The following is a 17,502-nucleotide window of genomic DNA, read 5'->3' as shown; positions in this document are numbered from 1 at the left end:
GCGGTGGCGCGGCGGCTGTGGGTGGAGTCATCCCCCGGGCCTGGACGGTGGCCTGGCTGGGTCAGCTCCCGACTAGCGGCCCAGGGCATGGCTGTGTGGGTCCGGGGAGGCCGCTTTGGCCTTCGCGGGTGCCTCGGCGCTAGCAAGCTGCTATGTCCCCGTTTTCAGAGTCGCGGCCCTCAGGGCGTGGAAGACGGGGACAGGTGAGTGTCGGGCTGGATGGGTAACTCGAACACCTGCAGAGTGCATCGTGATGTCGTCACCTTGGGTACGTCAACATGACGTCCCCAGTGTACTGACGTCACCGTGAGCAACGTGGAAGCCAGGATTTCTTTGCCAGATTTTAATGCAGCCCAGCTGTCATCAGTCAGGGCAGGCCATGTCCCTTGTGGGCCAGGAGGACCCACAGTCGGATTTTGACCTGTCTCCAAAGCAGTTTATACAGACACACTGACATTATCTCGAGATGACACTCATCATGTGCTCTGAAATTTGCACCGCTCCCCAAGACCAGCCCAGCCTCAGAACCTGTAAAATACCACGAATTAATAATGGGTTAATATATTTTATAGGTTCAGTAATATAACTTTTGAATAACCATATAATGTCACATTTTAATTTTGAGCTATGTAAATTTTTTTTTTTTAAAGAGAGAGTGAGAGAGGAGAGAGAGAGAGAGAGAGAGAGAGAGAGAATTTTTAATATTTATTTTTTTAGTTCTCGGCGGACACAACATCTTTGTTGGTATGTGGTGCTGAGGATCGAACCCGGGTCCCACGCATGCCAGGCGAGCGTGCTACTGCTTCAGCCACATCCCCAGCCCGTAAATTTTATTTTTAAATTTTATTTTTTATTTTTTTTAGTTGTTGATAGACCTTTTTTTATTTTATTTATTTATACGCGGTGCTGAGAAACGAACTCAGTACTTCACACATGCCAGGCAAGTGCGCTACTGCTAAGCCCCAACCCCAAGCTATCTTTAAGTTTTATGTTGCTATTTGAAAATGTTAGTTTGGGGGAATCCTAGGGATGTAGATCAGTAGTAGAACATTTGCCTAGTATGCATGAGGACCTGGGTTTAGTCTCCAGCACTGCCAATAATTAAAAAAAGACTGAAGAGGTTGGGGTTGTGGCTCAGTGGTAGAGCGCTTGCCTAGCATGCATGAGGCACTAGGTTCGATCCTCAGCACCATATAAATATAAAATAAAGATATTGTGTCCACCTAAAACTAAAAAATAAATACTTAAAATAAAAATAAAAGGCTGTTGTTCTTAAAAAAAAAAAGTGAAAATGCTTATTTTCAAATCCTGTTTTACTAATACTTCATTTCTGAGTGTACCTGAAGCCTTGTGGAATGGAAGTGGCCCAGTTTTCTTTCCCTCTAGGAGGCCCTGACTTAGTGGTAGAAAGTAAGAGTTTGGGGAGGCTAGAGGTAACAGTTTGGGCCCTGGAGTAGGACAGTCTTGGAGGTGAATCCCAACCTCTGCCTCTTCCTCCTTAGGAAAATGAGTCTCACTGTGAGCTACAGTTTTCTCAATAGTAAAATGAAGGTAACAGATCGTGTTTACCTTTGGGGTTACTAGAGGATTTTAGGATAAATCCAGGAGAGAATGCCCCAAAACTGTGGTACAGGAGCTATGGGGGGATTAGTCAATCAGTTCTTTCAGCAGATATTCATTGAACATCTCCATTGAGCAATGCATTACATCATCTCCAGACACCTGTGGGCAAGGTACAGAGCTGGTTCACAAAGGACTTGAAGTAGAAAGAATAGGGGGGACAGAGGTCAACAAGATATTGCCACCCAAAAGGTGGGGTGGGGGTAAGGGCTACTGCTGAGGTTGCAGGCAGAAAGCTGGGACCCACAGAGGTGCCCCTCTGTATAAGATCTCTCACTCATGACCTCTTGGTGTCTGTTTCTCATTAGGCTACAGCCTCCATCGAAGAGCCCCAAGACCCCCAAGATTTACACCAAGACAGGAGACAAAGGTAGGGTGAAGACCAGTGAAAAATGCAACAAAAGACATACAGCTGACCTCTTTTCAAAGTTCTTCTAACCTCTTTGTAGCCATTAAAAAGTATGTGACGGGCTGGGTGCTGAGACCCATGCCTATAATCTCAGCAGCTCAGGAGGCTGAGGCAGGAGGATCATGAGTTCAAAGCCAGCCTCAGCAACTTATCAAGGCCCTAAGCAACTCAGCGAGACCCTGTCTCTAAATAAAATCACAAAAAGATGCTATCCTTCCTCCATTGCATGCTTTTAGCCCCTTTATCAAATATAAGATAGTTGTAACTCTGTGGATTAGTCTCTGTGTCCTCTATTCTATACCATTGGTCCACCCGCCTGTTTTGGTACCAGTACCATGCTGTTTTTGTCACTGTTGCTTTGTAATATAGTTTGAAATCTGGTATTGTTATACCGCCTGATTCACACTTCCTGCTTAGAATTGCTTTTGCTATTCTGGGTCTTTTATTTTTCCATATGAATTTCATGATTGCTTTATCTATTTCTACAAGAAATGCTGTTGGGATTTTGATTGGTATCGCATTAAACCTATAGAGAACTTTTGGTAATATCGCCATTTTGATAATGTTAGTTCTGCCTATCCATGAACAGGGTATATTTTTCCATCTTCTAAGATCTTCTTCTACTTCTCTCTTTAGGGTTCTGTAGTTTTCATTGTATAAATCTTTCACCTCTTTTGTTAGGTTGATTCCCAAGTATTTTATTTTTTTTGAGGATATTGTGAATGGAGTGTTTTTCCTCATTTCCGTTTCAGAAGTTTTGTCGCTGATATACAGAAATGCCTTTGATTTATGCGTGTTGATTTTATATCCTGCCACTTTGCTGAATTCATTTATTAGTTCTAGTAAAATGAAACTGAATCCCTTTCTCTCGCCATGCACAAAAGTTAACTCAAAATGGATCAAGGAGCTTGATATCAAATCAGAGACTCTGCGTCTGATAGAAGAAAAAGTTGGCTCCGATCTACATATTGTGGGGTCGGGCTCCAAATTCCTTAATAGGACACCCATAGCACAAGAGTTAATAACAAGAATCAACAAATGGGACTTACTTAAACTAAAAAGTTTTTTCTCAGCAAGAGAAACAATAAGAGAGGTAAATAGGGAGCCTACATCCTGGGAACAAATTTTTACTCCTCACACTTCAGATAGAGCCCTAATATCCAGAGTATACAAAGAACTCAAAAAATTAGACAATAAGATAACAAATAACCCAATCAACAAATGGGCCAAGGACCTGAACAGACACTTCTCAGAGGAGGATATACAATCAATCAACAAGTACATGAAAAAATGCTCACCATCTCTAGCAGTCAGAGAAATGCAAATCAAAACCACCCTAAGATACCATCTCACTCCAGTAAGATTGGCAGCCACTATGAAATCAAACAACAAGTGCTGGCGAGGATGTGGGGAAAAGGGTACACTTGTACATTGTTGGTGGGACTGCAAATTGGTGCGGCCAATTTGGAAAGCAGTATGGAGATTCCTGGGAAAGCTGGGAATGGAACCACCATTTGACCCTGCTATTGCCCTTCTTGGACTATTCCCTGAAGACCTTAAAAGAGCATGCTACAGGGATACTGCCACATCGATGTTCATAGCAGCACAATTCACAATAGCTAGACTGTAGAACCAACCCAGATGCCCTTCAATAGATGAATGGATAAAAAAAATGTGGCATCTATACACAATGGAGTACTATGCAGCAGTAAAAAATGACAAAATCATAGAATTTGCAGGGAAATGGATGGCACTAGAGCAGATTATGCTTAGTGAAGCTAGCCAATCCCTAAAAAACAAATACCAAATGTCTTCTTTGATATAATGAGAGCAACTATGAACAGAGTAGGGAGGAAGAGCAGGAAGAAAAGATTAACTTTAAACAGAGACATGAGATGGGAGGGAAAGAGAGAGAAAAGGGAAATTGCATGGAAATGAAGGGAGACCCTCATTGCTATACAAAATTACATATAAGAGGTTGTGAGGGGAATGGGAAAATTAACAAGGAGAGAAATGAATTACAGTAGATGGGGTAGAGAGAGAAGATGTGAGGGAAGGGGAGGGGGGATAGTAGGGGATAGGAAAGGTAGCAGAATACAACAGTCATTAATATGGCAGTATGTAAAAATGTGGATGTGTAACCGACGTGATTCTGCAATCTGCATTTGGGGTAAAATTGGGAGTTCATAACCCACTTCAATCTAATGTATGAAATATGATATGTCAAGAGCTTTGTAATGTTGTGAACAACCAATAAAAAAAAATCCTTAAAAAAAATCACAAAAAGGACTGGGGTTGTGGCTCAGTAGTTAAGTGTCCCTGGGTTTAATTCCCAGTTAAAAAAAAAATATGTGACAGATCTGAATCATATCACAAAAATGTGATGTGAAATGAAAACCCCCAAGGTATGTCAAGTGATGAAAACATGTTTGGGGTTGGGGAGAGGCAGACAGCTCAGTGGTAGATCTACCTAGGTTTGGAAAAAAATATACCTATCAGAATGATACCATTTCCTGAAGTTTAAAACCATGCAGATCACATTGTTTTTTGGATCTATACTTAAAAGTATACACATACACCTAGGATATACTTAACGCCATTGAACTATAGACTAAAAGAAAGACCAAAATGGTGAAGTTCACGTTAAGCGTGTATTACCACCACCAAAACAAAAAGAAACGTACCCAGGGATGACAAGGGTCAGGTGGTAGTGTCAATGACTGCCAGCCAAGGACCTCCAGGGACCACCAGCAGTGAGATACAGGGCAGTTGGCTCCTTAGCAGGAAGGAGGTGGCCCAGCATGGGACTCTGAGACGACTCCATAAAAGAATGGTGGAGGGCGCGGGGCTGGGGCTCAGAGGCAGAGCACTTGCCTGGCACCGGGAGGCACTGGGTTCGATCCTCAGCACCACGTTAAAACACTAAATTAATAAAATAAAGGTATTGTCCATCTACAACTCAACGTCTATGTGTATATATGTACATACGTATTCACATATAAATATATTTTTTAAGGAGGGTGTGGAAAGGACTCATAGGGCTGGGCTTGTGATAGGTGGCGTGGGGGAGGGTTCAGGGAAGTGGGGCTCTGCTCTGGATGGGACGCTGTCGGAAAGCAGGGTTGATCACGTCATTGGGTATTTTAATTTTTCCCTAGAACGCGGGAGAGAGGAAGAGGGGATACAGATGCAGCGATCACTCACAACAGGAAAGAGGGTGTTTGGTATTTACATTGTGGAATTGCCCAGCTGTCGCCTCTTTCATTTTGGTCCTGATCTGTCACAGTCATGGTGGACCATCCGATAGCATTCTGTGAAGTCATTTGTGTTCAGCAGAGCAGCCAACCTGCCTATGAGTGCCAGGCCAGTGTTGCCAGGCAGGGACCATGGCCCAGGCAGGGACCATGGCCCAGGCAGAGGTGCAGGGGACTTTGATTTCCTGTGAGCTGGACATGTAATATGTCTGAAATGGTTTTCTTATTAACAGGCTGCTTAGTACATGCTTTTAAAGTTTAGAAGCATACCAGGGAGGAAGAGAGCCTTGCTGTCACCCTAGGAGTGGTGGCTGAAAGTGGTGGCAGGGCTCTTCTAGGGCACTAGTCAAGTTTTGTCCTTGAACTGGATGCTGATCACAGAGGTATATTTAGTTAATAGCAATTCATGAACTTGTGTGCTTCTGGTTTCAGTTCTTTTCTTTCTTTCTTTTCTTTTCTTTTCTTTTCTTTTCTTTCCCTCCCTCCCTCCCTCCCTCCCTCCCTCCTTCCTTCCTTCCTTCCTTCCTTCCTTCCTTCCTTCCTTCTTATTTTATTTTTTTGTTTATTTAGGTACCGGGGATTGAACCTGGGGTGCTTTATCACTGAACTGTATTCCAGCCCTTTTTATTTTATTTTTTTATTTTGGGTCAGGGTCTTGCTAAGTTGCTTAGGGCCTCACTAAGTTGCTGAACTTGGCCTTGAACCTGCTATCCTCCTACCTCAGCCTCCTGGGATTACAGGAGATTGCTGGGATTACAGGCATGCGCCTCCACACCTGGGTCTGTGTTTTTCTTTCCTTTTTTTTTTTCTAAATATTTATTTATTTTTTTTTAGTTCTCAGGGGACACAACATCTTTGTTGGTATGTGGTGCTGAGGATCGAACCCGGGCCGCACGCATGCCAGGCGAGCGTGCTACCGCTTGAGCCACATCTCCAGCCCCTTTTCTTTCTTTTTTAAAAATTTTTTTTTAGACATTGATGGACCTTTATTTTATTCATTTATTTATATGCAGAGCTGAGAATTGAACCCAGTGCCTCACACAAGCTAGGCAAGTGCTCTACCCCTGAGCCACAACCCCAGCCCCTGGGTCAGCGTTTTTCTGTGTCTCTTGCACTTCGTTTTGAACACCTTCGGGCTGGTGGTGAGGTTCAGTGGTAGAGCATTGTCTAGTGTGCACAGACCCTGGGTTTGATCCCCACCACTGCAACAAACACACAAACAGAACACAGCAAGTGGGGGGAGCCCTTAATTTGGGCGGCTGTATGTTTTTTCCACAGGGTTTTCTAGCACCTTCACAGGAGAAAGGAGACCCAAAGATGACCAGGTCTTTGAAGCCGTGGGAACTACAGATGAATTAAGTTCAGCCATTGGGTAAGGGAGGTGAGACTGGCCCTGAGGTCGGGTCTGAATGGGGGGAGAGTGAAGGCCACTACCGTGGAAGTGTCTGCACTTGAGCCTGCCTGAGCTGGGCGCGTAGGCTGGTCAGCCCCTCAAGGTGCCGGGCTGCAGACACCCTCCTTCCTGGCCCTGCTTGCTCCTGCTTGTCTCGATGGTCACCGTGTGCAGCTGCCTTTCCCTCCATCCCTGCCTGGATCCCTCACTGCTCAGGTGAGCGCTGCACCACTGAGCTGTGTCTCTGAAGAGACAGAGACAAGTTAGTCTGATGGGCGGTGTGCCAAGTGCCATCCCGTTCATGAGTGATAATTGTGAAACAGCCAGTGTTTAGAAGGTTGACGTGAAGAATTAGTTGGGATCCGCCAGGCCACGCTGTCCCCCAAACCTCAGAGCTTAGAAACCAAAGTTATATTTTCGGCTCGTACCTCAAGCCCATGTCATGGGTTGGCTGTCTCTGCTCCACGTGCCTTGACTAGGGGACCCAGGAGGGCAGGACAGCATCTGTCTGAGACCCTACCAGTCATGAGGGCAGAGGGAAGAGGAGTCCTGGTGAAGCTCACACTGAATCTTAGACGTCCCAGAGCCATTCCTGTGGATGTGCCTGGCATGGGTGGGGTGGGAGGGGCAGCACCTGCTGAGAATCATAGCACAGCCCCCCATGCTCAAGGCTGTGAACAGTGTGAACACAAGATCTCGAGTGCTGGTTTCCAGATCTGACATGGCTCTGCAGTGATAGGGGCACGGGAACCAGGCAGACCTGGGTTCAAATTTAGTACCACTGCCAGGTAGCTGTGTGACTTCAGTCAGACCCCTGGCCTCTCTGAGCCTCAGTTACTGCTCTGTCAAATGGTTGTAGTGATCGTATCCATCTCACTGTGTACTTATGCGATTAAGTGAGATAATTCCATGTTTCCTCCCTAGGACAGTGCCCTGCTTAGCTATTATCATTATCATGATAACTTATGTGTTCATGGCTACCATTTCTCAGCGATGTGCAGACGAGGTGAGATTTTCAAGGCAGATAACGTCAGGGGTGATAGTCTTCCAGCAAGGCAGAGAAGGCAAAACCCTGTCTGTGGGGCTGGGGAGACAGGGTGAAGTGGGCACAGTGGAGGCAGGATGGGTCCTAACATTGGCCATTCAGAATTAGCAAATGACCTGGGTGCAGTGGCACATTCCTGTCATCCCAGGGGCTCTGGAGGCTGAGGCAGGAGGACTGTGAGTTCAAAGCCAGCCTCAGCAATTTAGCAAGGCCCTGAGCAACTCAGTGAGACCCTGTCTCTAAATAAAATGCAAAATAGGGCTAGGGGTGTGGCTCAGTGGTCGAGTGCCCTGGGTTCAATCCCTGGTATGTTAAAAAAAAAATTAGCCAATCAGTGAGCAGCATCTTCCAACCGATGTGGGGCAAGAGGTCAGTCTAGAACCCTGACAAAGTCTGGGGTCCTTTGTCAGATATTGACCGGGCACCTCCGTGTGTCAGACACTGCAAACAGCCTCAACCCTGCCTCCAGGAGGCCACAGACGCCAACGGGGCGCTGCCTGCGGTGGGACGCGGCAGGGGACCAGCACCGGAGGAGCCCTGCTGGCAGCCATCTCCTGGCACTGGCAGTGCCTGGCCGAATTCTGTGCTCATTTCATGCTGATTGGCGATGGCTGGGCAGGCGCGCGGGTCATTTTTGTTCTCCTTCTGTATCATTGTCCACCTCCTCTTTCCTTTCTGTACCTGGGCAGCGGGCCTTTTGACTGGTGACTGGTGACCAGCTCCCTGGTTTCCTGGATTTCTGGGGTCCAGCCCGTGGGAGGTGGCAGCAGGAGGCTGGAGAGGGGTGCAGGGGTCTGAGGGCACGCAGGAGCCTGCGCTCTAGCTGGGTGGCGCCTGGTGGCCCTGGGCTCCTGCCTCACTCCTTGCCTGGAATCCAGCACTCTGCAGAGTGGGGGCGCCCTCCCCCTCCCCTGCCCCTTCAGGCTCCCCCTCCTGCTAGTCTCTGGCATGATCACCAGTTCCCGGAACTGCTCACGCCTCTGAGCCCCCTGCCTTCCCGCCTCTCCTCCTCCCAGTGCATCCCGGTCCCCTCCGGGACACTGAGGGGTACAAGAGAGCGTGGGGTGCAGAGGAGGCCAGGGGCAGCATCTTGACCAGCAACTGGGCAGCCCCCCCCATCCCACCTCCCTCAGCCCCCAGAGTCCCCCTCCAGCTGCCCTGGAAGCCCTCCTGCGCCCTGGCTGAGGCCAGCTGAGCCTCCCTCATCACCCTCCGCACTGACCTCGGCCTGCAGCTTCCCATTTGGTAGAATGGTCCCCAACTAAAGTCCCCCCACTGCAGGACAGGCCTGTGTCACCTTCTGTTCCTCACCAAGTCCCCAGGACTCTGCCAGGGCAGGTGCTCAAAAGGGAATCACTGGGAAAACGAGTGTGAGAAGAGGCAAGGACACTCCTGGTGTCAGCAGGAGACACGGCCCTGGGCTGCGGCTGAACCAGCAGATGGCCTCCACCTGGGTCGCCGTTGGCGCAGCCCTGCCCTAGAGCCACATCCTTTTTGTTTGTTTCCTCACAGGTTTGCTATGGAATTAATTGAAGAAAAGGGCCACACGTTTGCCGAAGAGCTTCAGAAAGTAAGTGCCGTCCTCTCGCCCCAGGTCGGGGCAGCCCGGCGGCCATAACTGACTTCCTCCTCTGCTCCTGCTCCCCTTTCATGCCTCTGGGGCCGGTCACTCCTGTCTGCATGCCTCGGTTTCCCCATCTGTGAAAAGGGGACATGTGGAGATGACCCTCCTCCTCGGGCAGGACAGAGGACAAAGGGCAGCAGCCTCTCCGGCTGCAGCTCTGCCCCGGGGGGCATTTGGCAATGCTCAGAGGCATTTGTGATGCCACATCTGGGGGTGGGGCCGCTGCTGGCATCGTGTTGGGACAGACCAGGAGCGCAGCTCAGTATCCTACGGTGCACCCGTCTGTTCCCTCTATAAAGGGTGACCCAGTCCCAAAAGGCAGTAACCCCCAGGCTGAGAAACCCGTGATGAAGTGCCACAGCTTGGGGACACCCTGCAGCAGTGAGCCCAGCTGGGCTCCTGCTCACTAGCTTTTCTGAATGTTCCTTAAGAAGGAGCAGGTCGCGTGGGGTGGCACATGACTGTGACCCAGATAGCCTGGAGGCTAAGGTAGGAGGATCACAAATTTGAGGCCAGCCTGAGCAACTTAGTGAGACCCTATCTCAAAATAAATTGGTAGGGGGACAGGGTTGGGGTCCAACTCAGTAATAGAGAACCCCTGAGTTTAATCCCCAGTCCCTTGAAGAGGAAAATTGGGGTCTCTGACTCCCAGAGTGAATGTCAAACACAGAGATGGGGACAGCAGCTCCAGGTGTGCCCAAGGTTTCCATCTACATGTCCCCTGAGGGTAGACAGCCCAGGCATGGGCTCCAGGGAGCAGATAGGCCTCCTGCTCCAGAGGCCCCGTGGGCCTAGCTGACCATCTCTGCAGCATCCTGTATACATTGGGCTGCAGCGGCCCACCCAGTCAGGAAACCAGAACAGTCAGCCAGAGAGGAGCAGCAGCTCTCACAAGGACACAGGTGCACGGAAGCCAAGGACAGAGCCAGAAGGTTCCTCTTGATCTCCATGGGGGCGCTCCCTGCTCACCGCTGGACACTGGGCCTTGTCCTTCCACAGACTCTGAAACAGCCTCACAGGTCCCCTCCACAGGGCGAGCGGCCCACCACGAGGTCATGTGCAGGTTCTGACGGTTTGCCCTTAAGTGTCACCTCATTGAGAGCCCGACAGTCCCACACTCTGTGGCCAGGTGGCACCCCTGCGTGTGGCTCTGTCACTTCTGGCCAGCCTCACGAGTACATCTTCCCCTCCTCTTCTCCCCAGATCCAGTGCGTGCTGCAGGACGTCGGCTCCGCCCTGGCCACCCCACGCTCCTCGGCCAGGGAGGCTCACTTAAGTAACTCTCCCACCTGCCAGGCGGGCGGGGTCTCTTGGGAGCCCAGGGCCACAACAGTCGGCCTTGGAGCCCCGTGGCCCCCAGAGGGAGGTTGTTCCTGAGGGTGGCTACAGTCTGAGGCCAGGCAGGCGGAAGGGACTCGGGGTGTTGCTTTGAGGGCCGAGGCGTCATAGCTGTTCCTCCTGCTCTGCGACCCTCAGGACACACAGCCTTCGAGGCGGGGCCCACCCTGGAGCTGGAGCAGTGGATCGACAAGTACTCCCGCCAGCTGCCCCCGCTCACGGCCTTCATCTTGCCAGTAGGTATTGGGCGGCCTCCACCCAGTGGGGGGGGCTGCGGACCAGGAGTACTGAGAAAAGACACGGCCTTTCCACGTCCCCCTCAGTAGCCTTTAATAGTGACAGAAGCTGTTCTCCAGCCCCAGGCCCCTCCAGTCCTCTCTGAACCCTCCCCAGCCCTGTGCCCGATGGAGGTGGGTCTCCAGGAGTGCCCAGTAGAGCCCCCCAGGCCGAACACCTGCCCAGCCAACACCCACTTTCTCCTTTCAGTCGGGAGGCAAGAGCAGCTCTGCTCTGCATTTCTGTCGGGCTGTGTGCCGCCGAGCTGAGAGACGGTAAGCCCCCCCAGCTGACAGATGGTAAGGGCCCCCCACCACCTGGCTGAGAGGGTGAGCTCCGGGGAGGGGCCTTCACGGCAGGCAGGAGGCAGGTGTGGCGTCCTGTCCAGAGGCAGCTCTGCTCCTGGAGACTTTGTCAGCGGGCCAGGGCAGGCCAGCCCCGAGCCCCGTCCTCAGAGCCCACCTGCAGAGGGGAGACAGAGGCAGAGAAACCAAGGGCTCACTACCCGTGGGCCAGAGGGGCCTGCCTTTCTCCTGAGAGCAAGAAGAAGCCAGTGGTGGGTCCCGGCTACTTGAAAGAGTGGCATAAAGGACTCCTTGAGCTCATAGAGAGAAGGAGGGTGTGGGGGCTGCCTGGCTGCGGGGTCCCTGGGTAGAAGTGGTCATAACCCAGCCACCAGCTGCCGGGGCCTTTCCCCCACTCAGAATGGAAAGCCACCAACAGCCTTTTCAAGGTCTTGGAAGTGCCCAGTCACACCCCTCCTCAGCCCGACTGCCACCCACCTGGAGAACAGAAAGACAGGTCCCCCAGGTACAAGCACCTGTGGGCCAGGCGCTCTGCTCATAATCTCATGGGTTCCTCATTAAAGCCCTGAAATACATGGCAGCCCCTCTTTATAGGAGCCAGGAAATGGGCTTAGAGAGGTGACATCATGACTAGGGTCACCCAGTGGTCCCTGCAGAGTGCAGAGTGTAGTTCAGCCCAGGTCTGTCCAGCCAAACCCTGAGCTCTCCATGACCCCATACCACAAGAGCTTTGTCCTTCATGAAAGGCTCTTGGTCCAAGACAGGCAAAGGGATCCTGGGCAACAGAAAGTTTTAGCTTCAAAAGCAAAAAATATGCTAGGCCCAGGGGCACATACCTGTCATCCCAGGGACTCGGGAGGCTGAGGCAGGAGAACAGTTAGCTCAACGCCAGCCTGGGCAACTTAGGAGGACCCTGTCTCCAAATTAATTAATTAATTAAAAGGGCTGGGGATGTAGTTCAGCACTGAAGTCCCCTTGAGTTCAATCCCAAGCACAGAAGAAATTAATTAAAAATAAAAGTTAAATAAATAAAGGGTTGGGGATTTGACACCCCTGGGTTCAATCCTCATAAGTATTAAACAAAAATAAAAAAGCAAAAAATGTCATTTGTTCAAAGTCACGTACATCAGTAGAGCTCATAGCAGCAAGAAGTCAGAAACTGCCCAGAGGCCCAATGAGGGGAGGGCTGAGCAGATGGCAGGTCCCAGAGGCAGGCGGCCACTGCTGTAGCCATGAGCAGCCGACCATCGGGGGCGGGGGGGGACAGTGGCTGGGACACTTCTGATAAAGAACCTCCATGCTGAGTGGGAGGCGCCCCTCCCCCCCCCGGGGCAGGCTGGACCCACTTCCTGCCTGGACCATCAGCCAGTTGTGTGACCTTAGATGGGGGCAAGAACCCCGAGACTGGGTCTGGGGACAGTGCCGCCCAGCAAGGGTCCTGCAGCAGCAGCAATATGTATGAGGGGCCTGGCAGGGCCCTGCACCTTCTCAGTGCTTAGCAGATTGCAGGCCACTGTCTGAAATGTCCACACAGACTGGTGTGGACCCTGGGAACTCAGAATCATGGAGAACCCGGAGCTTGGTTGGCTTCGGTCTTTTCTTTCCCATGAAGTTTCTCCAAGCCGTAGTTTAGAACTGGCAGCCCCTTGGGGATTAAGGGTTAGCTTTTCCCTTGGAAGGCTGGGGTGGCTACTCCATCCTATCCAGTTAGGGGCCCAGACCTGGGCCCTGTCGCCCCAAAACCAGTGCACTGGGATGCAGGGCAGCTATCCCACCAACCTCTGCTCTGTGTTCCATCCCTCCTTGGCCAGGCCCTATCTGATGTGTCCAAGGAAAGGGGATTGAATGACCTATTAAGCCCACCAGGGACGGGGACAGTTTCCACCTCTGGTGCTGGCGAAGTTTGTACAGACTGAAGTCGACCAGGGACATCTGGGAAGAGCTGTTTGGGAGAGGCTCCAGGTCCCTGGGTGTGCTGGGTCCTGCAGCATGGCGTGACTGTGTTTTCTCTTCTCAGCGTGGTGCCTCTTGTCCAGATGGGAGAGGCGGATGCCAATGTGGCCAAGTTCTTAAACAGGTACTTGCGCAGGGTGGGGGCGGGTCTCTGCTCTGACTCTAGGCACGTTTGTGGGACAGCACCCCAGTGGTTCGGGTCTGCGGAGCCCTGCAGGGGCCGTGCTCACTCACCCACCCCTCTGCTCATGTTTGTGGGTGTCTGCTGCATGCCAGGCACGGTGCCAGTGTTGGGAGCAGCTGCGGAGGAGACAGACATTGTCCCTGTCCTTGGCGAGGTTGAGATCTGGTTGGAAGAGACCACTGTAAAAAAGAGCGGAAACCAATAAGCACAGAGGGACAGACTGGAAGCCAGCGGCTCCTGGAGGCCAGGTGGTCAGGGGAGTCCTCACCAGGCATCTGACAGAGACCAGCCAGTCTCCCTTCCCAGACACTCCAGGGCAGCAGAGAGGCAGGCCCGGCCCAGCTCAGGAGCCCTGGTGCAAGACCCAGTGACCCAGGGAGGACTCCCTCTGCCTCAGCAGCCTGAAGCCTGCTCCACTGGATTCACTGAGTGGCACGAGCAGGGGCGAGGCCAGAGCCCAGGGCAGCACCCCAGAAGCTGTCCCAGCCGTGCTGTCAGTGACTGCATAGCAGGCGTGGCTCCTGAGTGGACTCCCCTCTCACTGGGTCGTGGCCTGGGCTCGGGTGGCTCCTGACCAGCTCCTTCCTCCTGGGAGGTGCAGACCCCCGACCAGCAGCTCCATCCCACCTTTGCAGACCCCCACCCCCCGAGCCCCTAAGGTCTGCAGTGGCATGGGGCCAGGCAGCTCCTCCCCGGGCAGATGCTACGGAGCCAACAAGAAACAGCACGTCACTGCCCTCCAGGAGTTATAGGAGGGGGCAGTACCCAGAGCAGTCTCCCTACTGTCCCCAAAGAGCCAGCAGTGGGCCACCAGGAGTGGGGGGGCGGGCCCAGGGGCTGGGCATGGTCAGGGAGGTTCTGTGGCGCTGATCTCAGGGAGGGGGAGGGCTTGGCGTGGCAGCGGCTGACAGGGACAGCCTAGATGGACCCGAGGAAGCACCTCACGGCAGGCATAGCGTCCCGTCCTGCATGCTCTCCACCAGTTTCCCTACAGAAGGCCCCCTGCCCGGAGGCCACCACTGCTCGGGCAAAGGAAGGAGAGAGGCTGTGCCCTGGTCACTAGAACACTCCAGGCCAGTGCTTCCCAGGACATCATGGTTCTGGAGACACCTTCAGTTGTCACAGCTGGGTGTTGGGGTGCTACTAGCATCTAGTGGGTAGAAACTGAGGCTGCTGATACCCTACGATGCCTAGGACCACCTGACCTCAAGGAATGATCCAGAATGTCCTACTACCAAGGTCAAGAACCCTCCCTTCTCAAAGTGTGGTGTTGCTGACCAGGACTCCACCTGCAGAATCCCCCTCCAGAATGGGGATCTGCATGTCACACGGTCCCCGGGTGATCCGTGCACCCTCCAGTTTGGGAAGTAGCAGTCCTGGTTACTCAAAGTGCATGAACCAACCCAAAGGGTGGTCCAGAGTTCCCGCCCGTGGGGTCAGGGCAGGTCAACAGCAGGTCTGGCAGGAACTGCCCCACCCTGGTACCAAAGTTGGGCCCCTGGCTGTCACAGAAGCTGACCTCAGTGCCACCCGTCTGACCCAAGAGGGCTGGGCACATGCCGTCCCCACACACAGTGCTCCCGGGGCTTCATGGCTCCTCCTCGTAGGCCGCAGAGGAAGGCCCATCGGCACTGACCCCGTTTCTCTTCCTCTCTGCTCCTCTGTCCCCGCAGACTCAGCGACTACCTCTTCACGGTGGCCAGATACGCAGCCATGAAGGAGGGGAACCAGGAGAAGATATACAGGAGAACGGCCCATCGGACGGAGACCCAGGCTCCTTGAAATGCCACAGCAGGGGTTGTGGGTCCCTGTGGTGACGGGGCAGCTTGCTTTCCAGTGTCCTGGTTCCTGAGGAGCTCGTCATGAGGTCTTTGCCTCACAGCCCCTGCCACCTCCCTCGAAGGACCACGGCCCCTGAGATTTCTGCCCCTGCGTCCCCAGGGCGTCCTGGGTCTCAGAAAGGTCAAGGACAGCTGCAAAGAGGAGGGGCCACGTGGGAAAAAGAATAAAAGTGGGAGGCTTGAGCCACGTGTGTGCGGGTGTGAGGGGGACAGGGAGCGGGGACAGCGAGCGCAGCCGGGCCAGCCTCCCGCTCCAGCTGCAGTGTTCAAGGATCTGCAGTGGCACCAGAGGCCCTTGGAAGTGTAATCATGATTTACCTGCACCAACGGGGCTTTAAATGTCACATTTATAAAGGGGACAGCAGGCTGGATTTGGAAGTTTAGTTCACCTCTGAGCCACCCATCACTGCCACCGTGTGGGGGAAGGACAGCTGCAAATTGACAGGTGTGGCTTCAGAAACGCCACCCTCCGTGAACTGAGTGTGGGGTGCAGCTCAGAGACCCTCCATAGTGGGGAGGAGGCCCTGGGGGAGCGATGCCGCATCACATAGAGACACCCCTTCCTGCCAGGGGCCGAGTGCCAAGGGCGAGGTGGCACCGTTCAGCTTAAGGAAACGAGACCTTCAGGCCGGGCCAGCCCGAGGCCAGGGAGACTGCGAGGCCTGCTCTGTGCTCTGAGATCCGTGCCAGGCCGGGTGTCATCGCGTGCGTCACCGCTCCCCTCCTGCTATGAGATGACACCTCCAGTGCCAGCTGTGTCCTCGGGAAAAGGGATATTTAAAAGGGGAGAGGCAGCCGTGAGAACCTGAGGATGTCACGCTGCTCATCGCAGGAAGTGACTTCCAGAAGGGCAGGAGCGGCCGGGCTGAGGTGCCTGGTGAGCTGGTCCCGCAACCGGTCCTTCCTCAAGCTCCTGCTGAGGCCCGGGCGGCTGGTCACTCCAGCAAGTGGGCAACATGGCTGCCAGCCACGGGCACGCGTCCACCTCCCCCACCCTCTGCTCACTTTGCCAGCGAGGCAGGTGCATTGGGCGCCGCTGGGTCCCTCTGTGGCTGACGGGGTGCCCCTCTGGAGCCTTGGGCAGAGAGTGAGGTCCAGGTGCCCAGGAGCGAGAAACACTGTCTCCAGGAGGCGGCCACATCCAGTGCCACCCCACCCCCTGGTTAGAATGGGCTGTGCAGAGGTGGGTGCCGGCTGTGCCAACAAGACTGGAAGCTGGAAGCGCCCCCAACTGCTGTGCCACCTGCACGCCCTGCGGCCATCACAGCGCCAGATCCACCAGGAAGGGGCACGCTGTACTTGATGAAGCAACAACCCACGCTGCTGGCCAGGGTGAAGGACCGAGGAGTGCCCAGGGCCTAGGACGTTCTGGAATAATGACCTGGGAATTCGCCAGACACCTCAAAGGGAGATCTTACCTCAGGTTCCCAGGCCCCGCCTCTGGCCCCATCTTCCCTTCCATCAGCAGACCTTTCCCTGGGAGACCAGCCAGGGACACGCAGGCAGTTCAGTCTGTGTCCCCAGCCCAGGGGGAGCAGCAGGCTGGCTTGGGTGACCCAGAGAGTGGGCTGTTTGAAAACGGGGGGGCCTTCCAAAGCCACGGAGGAGCCCCGGCAGAAGGAAAAATGTGTCCCACTGAGTACACTCATCAAAATAGCCTCCCAGATTTCAAATCAAGTGGGAAAAGTTAGTAAACGTTCATAGTCAAGACATCCAGCCCAGGTTTCCCAACGTGTTAGCGCACAATCGGCAACCTTGGCTGGCCGCCACCTCACAGGGTAGCAGGGGGTTGTGACACAGCAGCTTGTTTTATTTAGAATGGCAGTACTCACTGGGCATGGTGGTGCACGTCTGTCATCCCAGCGGCTCTGGAGGTCGAGCAGGAGGATCTCGAGTTCAAAGCCAGCCTCAGCGATTTAGTGAGGTCCTAGGCGATTTAGTGAGACCCTGTGTCTAAATAAAGAAGGACTGAGGATGTGGCTCAGTGGTCAAGCTTGCCTTCATCCTCCAGCCCAAAGTCAAGTCAGACGGCAATACCAGAGGTATCGGGGGTTTTCGTATATTTTGAAGTCTGGACCTCACTCTCTGCCCAAGGCTCCAGAGGGGCACCCCGTCAGCCACATAGGGACCCCGTGGAGCCCAATGCACCTGCCTCGCTGGCAAAAATAATCAGGAGGGTGGGGAGGAGGAAGAGCAAGGGATGGGCAGCAAGGGTGGCACACACGTAGTCCCCACAACTCGGGAAGCCGAGGGACAAAGG

At 53.2% G+C, this 17,502-nt stretch overlaps 1 protein-coding gene across 1 annotated transcript; it reads left to right on the top strand.

Moving 5' to 3' along the window:
* Positions 1-37: 37 nt before the first annotated feature.
* Positions 38-17,239, top strand: MMAB (metabolism of cobalamin associated B). Its single transcript, XM_081283715.1, has 9 exons — positions 38-203; positions 1,929-1,990; positions 6,562-6,655; positions 9,234-9,291; positions 10,549-10,621; positions 10,822-10,919; positions 11,170-11,234; positions 13,282-13,341; positions 15,075-17,239. Exons 1-9 carry the CDS (start codon positions 88-90, stop codon positions 15,181-15,183), a joined length of 735 nt encoding a protein of 244 aa, XP_081139841.1. The 5' UTR covers positions 38-87; the 3' UTR covers positions 15,184-17,239.
* Positions 17,240-17,502: the final 263 nt, after the last annotated feature.

Source organism: Spermophilus citellus (genome assembly GCF_964194105.1).
Source record: "Spermophilus citellus genome assembly, chromosome: 3".
Taxonomy (NCBI): Eukaryota; Metazoa; Chordata; class Mammalia; order Rodentia; family Sciuridae; genus Spermophilus; species Spermophilus citellus.
This window is presented reverse-complemented; position numbering and strand designations above follow the sequence as displayed.

Excerpts from the sequence above, each read along its gene's own strand:
- MMAB (XM_081283715.1), top strand. The coding sequence starts at position 88 with ATGGCTGTGTGGGTCCGGGGAGGCCGCTTTGGCCTTCGCGGGTGCCTC. Across the intron at positions 1,991-6,561 it reads CACCAAGACAGGAGACAAAG|GGTTTTCTAGCACCTTCACA; the intron begins GTAGGGTGAAGA and ends TTTTTTCCACAG. Across the intron at positions 10,920-11,169 it reads TCACGGCCTTCATCTTGCCA|TCGGGAGGCAAGAGCAGCTC; the intron begins GTAGGTATTGGG and ends TTCTCCTTTCAG.